The sequence below is a fragment of the Oncorhynchus mykiss genome, chromosome 12 (assembly GCF_057628025.1).
Source record: "Oncorhynchus mykiss isolate SJ-2025 chromosome 12, ASM5762802v1, whole genome shotgun sequence".
Taxonomy (NCBI): Eukaryota; Metazoa; Chordata; class Actinopteri; order Salmoniformes; family Salmonidae; genus Oncorhynchus; species Oncorhynchus mykiss.
Window position 1 is genome coordinate 84,329,702 of NC_143033.1, and position 10,115 is coordinate 84,339,816.

The 10,115-nt window shown below is 45.8% G+C and overlaps 1 protein-coding gene across 1 annotated transcript; it reads left to right on the forward strand.

The window, feature by feature from the left end:
* The first annotated feature begins 5,652 nt into the window (after positions 1 to 5,652).
* Positions 5,653 to 9,475, forward strand: LOC110538590 (somatostatin receptor type 5-like). Its single transcript, XM_090193745.1, has one exon. It carries the CDS (start codon positions 5,749 to 5,751, stop codon positions 7,336 to 7,338), a length of 1,590 nt encoding a protein of 529 aa, XP_090049871.1. The 5' UTR covers positions 5,653 to 5,748; the 3' UTR covers positions 7,339 to 9,475.
* Positions 9,476 to 10,115: the final 640 nt, after the last annotated feature.

Here is a 10,115-nt window from a genome sequence, read left to right on the forward strand (position 1 = left end):
GAGACACTCTAGACCCAAACTGTGACTGACCTACATCTATCCTACCATGCCTTTCTATGGTTTTCGAAAGCCAAATTAACAAACAGATCACTGACCATTTTGAATCCCACCGTACCTTCTCTGCTATGAAATCTGGTTTCTGAGCTGGTCATGGGTGCACCTCAGCCACGCTCAAGATCCTAAACAATATTATAACCGCCATCGATCAGAGACAATACTGTGCAGCTGTATTCATCGACTTGGCCAAGGCTGTCGACTCTGTCAATCACCACATTCTTATCGGCAGACTCAACAGCCTTGGTTTCTCAAATGACTGCCTCGTCTGGTTCACCAACTACTTCTCAGACAGAGTTTGGTGTGTCAAATCGGAGGGCCTGTTGTCCGGACCTCTGGCGGTCTCTATGGGGGTGCCACAGGGTTCAATTCTCGGGCCGACTCTTTTCTCTGTATACATCAATGATGTCGCTCTTGCTGCTGGTGATTCTCTGATCCACCTCTACGCAGATGACACCATTCTGTATACTTCTGGCCCATCTTTGGACACTGTGTGAACTAACCTCCAGACGAGCTTCAATGCCATACAACACCCCTTCCGTGGCCTCCAACTGCTCTTAAATGCAAGAAAAACTTCACTGCCAACGTTCACTGCCCGCACCTGCCTGCCCGTCCAGCATCACTACTCTGGACGGTTCTGATTTAGAATATGTGGACAACTACAAATACATAGGTGTCAAATACATACATGGTTAGATTGTAAACTCTCCTTCCAGACTCACATTAAACATCTCCAATCCAAAACGAAATCTAGAATCGGCTTCTTATATCGCAACAAAGCATCCTTCACTCACACTGCCAAACATACCCTCGTAACTGACTATCCTACCGATCCTTGACTTTGGCAATGTCTTTTGAAGAACATATCAAGACAATTTCAAGGACAGCTTTTTTCCATCTACGTAACATTGCAAAAATCAGAAACTTTCTGTCCAAAAATGATGCAGAAAAATTAATCCATGCTTTTGTCACTTCTAGGTTAGACTACTGCAATGCTCTACTTTCCGGCTACCCGGATAAAGCACTAAATAAACTTCAGTTAGTGCTAAATACGGCTGCTAGAATCCTGACTAGAACCAAAAAAAATGATCATATTACTCCAGTGCTAGCCTCCCTACACTGGCTTCCTGTCAAAGCAAGGGCTGATTTCAAGGTTTTTACTGCTAACCTACAAAGCATTACATGGGCTTGCTCCTACCTATCTCTCTGATTTGGTCCTGCCGTACACACCTACACGTACGCTACGGTCACAAGAATTTCCCTAGAAACAGCTGGAGGCAGGGCTTTCTCCTATAGAGCTCAATTTTTATGGAACGGTCTGCCTACACATGTGAGAGACGCAAACTCGGTCTCAACCTTTAAGTCTTTACTGAAGACTCATCTCTTCAGTGGGTCATATGATTGAGTGTAGTCTGGCCCAGGAGTGGGAAGGTGAACGGAAAGGCTCTGGAGCAACGAACCGCCCTTGCTGTCTCTGCCTGGCCGGTTCCCCTCTGTCCACTGGGATTCTCTGCCTCTAACCCTATTACAGGGGCTGAGTCACTGGCTTACTGGGGCTCTCTCATACCGTCCCTGGGAGGGGTGCGTCACCTGAGTGGGTTGAGTCACAGATGTGGTCATCCTGTCTGGGTTGGCGCCCTACCTTGGGTTGTGCCGTGGTGGAGATCTTTGTGGGCTATACTCAGCCTTGTCTCAGGATGGTAAGTTGGTGGTTGAAGATATCCCTCTAGTGGTGTGGGGGCTGTGCTTTGGCAAAGTGGGTGGGGCTATATCATTCCTGTTTGGCCCTGTCCGGGGGTGTCATCGGATGGGGCCACAGTTTCTCCTGACCCCTCCTGTCTCAGCCTCCAGTATTTACGCTGCAGTAGTTTATGTGTCAGGGGCTAGGGTCAGTTTGTTATATCTGGAGTACTTATCCTGTCCTATTCGGTGTCCTGTGTGAATTTAAGTGTGCTCTCTCTAATTCTCTCTTTCTTTCTCTCTCTCTCGGAGGACCTGAGCCCTAGGACCATGCCTCAGGACTACCTGACATCCTTGCTGTCCCCAGTCCACCTGGCCGTGCTGCTGCTCCAGTTTCAACTGTTCTGCCTTATTATTATTGGACCATGCTGGTCATTTATGAACATTTGAACATCTTGGCCATGTTCTGTTATAATCTCCACCCGGCACAGCCAGAAGAGGACTGGCCACCCCACATAGCCTGGTTCCTCTCTAGGTTTCTTCCTAGGTTTTGGCCTTTCTAGGGAGTTTTTCCTAGCCACCGTGCTTCTACACCTGCATTGCGTGCTGTTTGGGGTTTTAGGCTGGGTTTCTGTACAGCACTTTGAGATATCAGCTGATGTACGAAGGACTATATAAATAAATTTGATTTGATTTGATTTACAAAATAGCCTCCAACACTTTACTCAGCAAATTGGATGCAGTCTATTACAGTGCCACCCATTTTGTCACCAAAGCCCCATATACTACCCACCACTGCGACCTGTATGCTCTCGTTGGCTGGCCCTCGCTTCATATTCGTCGCCAAACCCACTGGCTCCAGGTCATCTATAAGTCTTTGCTGGGTAAAGCCCTGCCTTATCTCAGCTCACTGGTCACCATAGCAGCACCCACCCATAGCACGCACGCCAACAGGTATATTTTACTGGTAACCCCCAAAGCCAATTCCTCTTTTGGCTGCCTTTCCTTCCAGTTCCAGTTGGAAAGAATTGCAAAAATCACTGAAGCTGGAGACTCATATCTCCCTCTCTAACTTTAAGCACAAGCTGTCAGAGCAGTTCATAGATCACTACACCTGTACATAGCCCATCTGTAACTAGCCCATCCAACTTCCTCATCCCCATACTGTTATTTATTTATTTTGCTCCTTTCCCCAGTATCTCTACTTGCCCATTCATCTTCTGCACATCCATCACTCCAGTGTTTATTCGCAGTTGCAAATGAGATCTTGTTCTCAACTGGCCTACCTGGTTAAATAAAGGTGAAAAAAAATGTTTAATTAAAGTATGATCGTCGGTGCCAGGCGCGCCAGATCCAATATCTCAGAAGCAGCCGCCCTCCTGGGATTTTCACGCACGAGAGTGTCTAGGGTTTACAAAACATTCAGTCAGCAGCAGTCCTGTGGGCAAAAACAGCACATTGATGAGAGATCAAAGGAGAATGGCAAGCTAACAGACGGGCCATAAACAGGCAAATAGCGGTGCAGTACAACAGTGATGCGTATCTCGAAATGCACATTTTGTCAATCCTTGTCACGGATGGGCTTTTGCAGCAGACAACCACATCGGGTTCCACACCTATCAGCTAAAAGCAAAGCGACTCCAGTGGGCACGCCATCACAAACACTGGACCATTGAGGAGTGGAAAAACATTGCCTGTTCCGACAAATCCCAGGATTTGGTGTAAACAGTATGAGTCCATGGCCTCATCCTACCTGTTGTCAACGGTACATGCTGGTGGCGGTGGTGTGGTATGGTGAATGTTTTCCTGGCACACGTTAGGTCCCTCGATATCAATTGAGCAATGATTCCATGCCCCAAATAATTCAGGCTGTTCTGGAGGCAAAGGCCAGACCCAGTACTAGATGGGTGTACCCAATAAACCATGTATGATCATGTGCATTAGTGATCATCTTTAAGAGGCATGTGTCTTCTGTTCTTCCCAGCTATGGAACACAATTGATCTGACTAAGAGGGCTGATTGCATGGATGCAGCTCTGAAGTAGTCACTTAGCTTTTATGTCTCTTTTCCCATGGTAACTCCGCACTGCCGCACTGACTGGCCAGACTCGTTTAGAAATATTTGTTCACTGGACAAATGGCTCCCGAGTGGCAGTAAAAGAGAATGACATTGATTAAAAGATGTGTGTGGTCTGCATTCATACTATATTCCTGCCTTCCCCATGGTACCCTGACCAGCTCAGAACCCCAATTTGTAATCTGTGCAGAGAAGAGAAATGCTGGAGATAAGAGAGTCTTCAGAAAAAAAACTGTCCCATCGTGCAAAGACCATTCCACTAACAATATGTTAATAACTGAAGGAAATCAAGGCATTAGTGACAATGTTATGTTCATAACCCAAGGATAAAGATAAATGCAATGGCATCCCTCTCTTCTCCATGTGGAGCTGAAGACTTCAGAGCGTGATCTTGTTAGCCCGTCATGTGTGCCCTTGATTTGGTTCTGTTTGATTTATGGAAGCAATCCCAACGTGCTCCTTCTCCCTGGTGTCTCCGCAGCTCGGGGAAACCAGCACCAATGTTGGAGGATGGTAAATGTATGCACCTCGCATGAAAATAATCAAACCATTTAGAATATAGAAATTGTGCGATGTAGGAAAATGCTCTTAGTCAAAATGAATAATTTAAGAAATATACACTGAGTGTACAAAACATTAAGAACACCTTCCTAATATTGAGTTGCATCCCCCCTTTTCGCCCTCCGAACAGCGTCAATTCGTCGGGGCATGGACTCTACAAGGTGTCGAAAGTGGATGGATGTCCTATATGTGGTGGACTATTCTTGACACACACGGGAAACTGTTGATCATGAAAAACCCAGCAGCGTTGAAGTGGATTTAACAAGTGACATCAATAAGGGATCACAGCTTTCACCTGGATTCGCCTGATCAGTCTGTCCTAATGTTTTGAACACTCAGTGTATATACTGCATTATATTTCTCTTCAACCCCTAAAACATTGCTGTTACAGCTTCTTAGCATAAATAGATGAATCCAGGGTCATTCCTATATGTGTTTTCATGGGATCTACACAGTATGATGGAAGGAGGTAGATAGAGAGAGAGAAAGCCAGGTGTTAATTTGTTCCAGAACCCCTGCACGTCATCAGTAGTGGATGTTTACCCAGCGTGGCATTGCGACTCCACAGCTAGATACAAAAAGGGCCCTCCAAAGCCTTTGAGCTTACCTGAGATTTCTCCTGTCTCACATTAACTGTGCACACATACACACACTCCATATTTACATTCACACAAGTACATACACACAGATGACAGCATATGTGTTGGCAGAAGAGGTACACACAGTGGTCTGTGGTGCACCAGAGTACCTAGTTACCAATAAAATGTCAATTATTAGCCCCAGCAGTGTCTGTTTGTGGGAACACACTCTGTTTAATTTGTCTGAGGGGTCAATAGCCACAAAGAGAAGCCAAACACAGGTGTTGCGATCTGGTCAATTTCTCTCCATGCCCTCACTCCTTGTCTGGCCTTAATTATTTCCTGTCTGACTCATGCTGGGCTGCGTACCTAGTATCCCGTTTGGGTGTCCTTCTTCATCATTTCATACTTATCATTTCATTTGACCTCCACCACCTGCTGCTCTTTTTTGTTTTGTTTCATCTCCACTCTCATTGTTTCCCCCAGCTCTTCATTTGTCTTGAGACTTGTTTTAACAGCAGCTTTTCACACAGCCAGACACTGACGTCTTCTTCTCTCATGTACCTCATGCTTCTGGGAATTTACCAAACAAGGCTTTCACCTGAATGAAGTGCAAGAACACAATTAAAGCTGTTTGGAAAACCCTCAATGACGTATTGTCTGGCTACTATTGTGCCTTGGCCCTGAAAGAGCCCATAACAGGCATAACAGACATAAAGCCGCTGTCAAGTCTGTCACATCCCTTTTAATTTGTGTCTCTCCTTCTCTCCATTGAGCTACAGATGCTTCTCAATAAAATATGACATATGAAAGGTCTCCTCAGTTTAACAAGTCTTTCTGGTCTCTCCACAGGACAGATGGGTGGGAGTTGAGAGAGACAGACAGACATCCCCCTGCTCCTCCATCTCTCCTGCCTGGACTTCTGCTCACTGCCCCCTCAGAGATGGCAGAGGACATGTGGGAGAACAGAACAGTCCCCAGCCCTTACCCCCACCTCCCCCTGTCTTTGCTACTATGCAACGACACCTTCCTCAATGACACCCTCCTCAACGACACCCTCTTCAACTGTATCAACTCCACCAACATTCCAGAGATGCCATTAGGACCCAGTGTAGCAGGGGTCCTCATCCCACTCATCTACATCATCGTCTGTGTCATCGGCCTTGGCGGGAACAGCCTGGTCATCCACATTGTGCTGCACTACTCCAAGACGGAGTCTGTGACTAACATCTACATCCTGAACCTGGCCATCGCTGATGAGCTCTTCATGCTGGGCCTGCCCTTCCTGGCTGTCCAGAACACCCTCCAGTTTTGGCCCTTTGGCTCCTTTATGTGCCGCCTGGTCATGACCGTGGACTCCATCAACCAGTTCACCTCCATCTTCTGCTTGACCGTCATGAGCATTGACCGCTACCTGGCAGTGGTCCATCCCATACGCTCCTGCAAGTGGCGGCGGCCCCAGGTGGCCAAGGTGGTCAACGGCACAGTGTGGGCCATCTCCTTCCTGGTAGTCCTGCCTGTGGTAATCTTCGCCAACGTCCACAAGACGGGTGGCACCTGCAATATCTCCTGGCCTCGGCCGGCCGACATTTGGCGGGCGGCTTTTATCATCTACACGTCCACAGTGGGTTTCTTCTGCCCACTCCTCATCATCTGCCTCTGCTACCTGCTCATCGTCTTCAAGATCCGCAGCTCTGGAAAGAAGGTCCACGCCACGTCCACCAAGCGCAGGAAGTCGGAGCGCAAGGTGACGCGCATGGTGGTGATCGTGGTCGCCGTGTTTGTCTTCTGCTGGTTGCCCTTCTACGCCCTAAACATCCTCAACTTGCTGGTGTCTCTGCCATCAGAGTACCCGGGCCTCTACTACTTTGTTGTGGTAATGGGCTACGCTAACAGCTGCGCCAACCCCATCGTCTACGGCTTCCTGTCAGAAAACTTTAAGCGGGGCTTCCGCAAGGCCCTGTGTCGCTCCTCACGCAAGGTGGAGAGCCACGACCTGACTGAGCGCCAGCAGCAGCAGGAGGAGAGAGGGAGGGTGCTGAAGCCCCGGGAGAGCTTGAGGAGGGTTGTACGAGATGAGGAGGAGGAAGAGGATGATGATGACAGGGAGGACGTCACAGAGATGACGGAGATCTGTAGGATCGCCCAGAGTGGGAACGGACATCCTGAGAGTTCCCAGGCCCTGTTAACACCCAAGGCGCCAGCTCCAGGGGCATCTGAGCATGTGGTATCCCCAGAAAGGAAAGCCAAAGCTGGTGACATTGGTGGGAAAGGCCCAAGCTTGGGGCCTCCAGCATCCCTGCATAATGGACACACCAATGGGAGTGTCAAACCACTGCCAGAGGAGCCAGTGGAGAAGAACTCCTCACTGGAGATAAGCTACCTATAATGTAAAATAACTGTCTCCGAAGTCAGTTATCTGATGGAACTTGCATTAATATTTTGTAGCATTCATGTAATGTCTGTTTAACTGTACAGCGCTATACACATATAGAGAAGAGAAGCACTCTGTAAGGCCATAGCACCTTTCATAATTTATTGCTGCATTTCTGATCAATGGGCTGAGAGTGTTTGAACTCTGCATCAAGCCAATGGAATTTGTGTTACAATGACTTGATACTGCCTGTAAAACGGTGTACATACTAGGTTGTTTCTGAAGACATTTGTATAATTTCAATCTGTGTTTATATGTTTTACCACATGATCACTGTATGTACATCATGTCTGTGCCTTTTTCCAAACTTATCTGACATATCTGATTGTAATTGTATTACATTTTTACTGCACAATGTGACAATCAATTATATATAGATGAATGTAGCGTCACTTTTATATCCTAGTCATTCACCTCGCTACACCTTAGCTGGGGGAACAGAGGACAGAAGAAAAATAAGGCACCTTGTGTAGCTTCTATCCCATGCCAACAGAATGGCCCTACACTCTTAGAACAAGGGTTACAAAAAGGTTACAAAAGGGTTCTTTGGCTGTAGATAGCACCTCTTTTTCTAAGACTGTACCAATTGTTTGTTTAGATTGTTGGGGGGCACTGGGGGGTGCACAATCTGAGGAGGAAAACAGGTGCCCCGATTGGCATAAAATCAAACAGTGGTTATAGATTTTTGAGGGTTTATTTTGCTTGTGTGTTGTGAGCCGTGGTTGTGTTTGTACTGCTGCTATATGGGGAAGAAAAGGGCTCTGGAAAGAGTTGGCAACTTGCCGGTGACAGTGTCTCATGTTACTGAATATCAAGGTGGAATATCTGGTGACAGTGTCTCATGTTACTGAATATCAAGGTGGAATATCTGGTGACAGTGTCTCATATTACTGAATATCAAGGTGGAATATCTGGTGACAGTGTCTCATATTACTGAATATCAAGGTGGAATATCTGGTGACAGTGTCTCATGTTACTGAATATCAAGGTGGAATATCTGGTGACAGTGTCTCATGTTACTGAATATCAAGGTGGAATATCTGGTGACAGTGTCTCATATTACTGAATATCAAGGTGGAATACCTGGTGAGAGTGTTCAATTTGCTTGAGGGCATACCAAGGTTGCACATATTTGATTGTTGTTGTTCAACACTTGACCCTCTGGTTTCTGTAACTCAGCCTATATAGTATGCCATTTGAAAGGTCAAGGAACATCAGAGTTCCTATACACTGATTATTTATTTTAAGAATGACTTTTTCCTGTTCTTTTGAATGCTATCTGGCAGCTATGACAGGGGAGCCACATTGGAGGCATTGAGGTTGAACAGACAGAGGATATGAGAATATAGATAGATAAGATATGAGCATGAAGGGCTGAAATCACGACATTGTAGGGATGGTATCTACAATATCTGACATCTAGGGGATTCATATGACTAAATGTGTAATAAATGTATTTGTTTTATCATAGATATGTACTTGGACAACAAAAGGAGCGCAGAATGTCAAAATAGTGGATGTTTTCTTTAGAGGTTTAGTTCATCAGGGGAAAAGACTACTGTAAATCATGCACACACCAAGCCATGAAAAAGAAACTGGTACTGTAGGTGCACACAAAATATGCATTATTAGACCGTTACACCAGAGTTATCACACAGCCACAAGCCCTCATTAACCAATTTGCCCAGTTTAGTGGAAGGCATTAGGTGAAACCACACTGACCAACACATAAAGTGCCTCAGTATATTGTTACACTCCACCAACATTGTTGACTCTTGTGTCCCTTTCACTGCATTCAATGATACAAATAGCAGTGTATTGTAGAAAGCAGTTAACTCACTTGAACAATGCTATCTGATCCATGATAAATCAATTTCCTCTGCCACCCCCGCCGCTGCCACACTCCCACACACACTCTCTCTCTCTCACAGCTGCATTAAGAGGTGTGAAAACATAATTAAAGGCTTATGAAAAGTGAATTGTTTCACCAATGCCATGCTTGCAGTTCCTCTGTGCAGACTTGTGACAAGCAGCATACTGTGAAGTGTTGTATAATTGCCACTTTCATGTCAAATATATACTTGTTTACTTGTACTTGAGTTGTGTACGGGATTATTCTATCATATGTGATTTTTGTTTTCCACTGTTTGTGTGATCTTTCCTCAGTGATAATCAGCGCAGTGCTTATTGTAGACGGAGGTGAGGCAAGCAGCTGACCACCTGATTGGTCGACGGGTGGTATCTTTATGAATCTGTGTGATTCATTGTCCACTCTCTCCACCCACAGACGCCCACCTAAGTATGATATGGGCACAGAAAGAAGCAAACAGAACCGCAGGTGACTCTGATAACACTGATATTATTCACTCTTTTTGGCAGTGGCTACTATGGAAACACTATGTAAACCGTGCCTGTTGTGCAAGGGTAAGAACACAACAGAGCCCTGAAAGTCAGAGAACAGGCATAGTATTTATCTCATCCAGATGTGCTATTTGGTTTGGGATTAAATCTCTCAATCCAAGGGCAACACACATGTTCTCAACTAACTATCTGTAGAGGAGCATTCTTTGGTGTGGCCATTGCGTTCCAATGGGCCATGCCAAAACACCATCAGTGTTATTGTGCCTTTTTTTAAAATTGTGTCTCAAGCATCTCATTGTGCCAATGCAATCTGACAGTTTTATCATTACTCAAAGAGACAGCTGGGGGGTAACAAGTAAATGGTTTGCTGA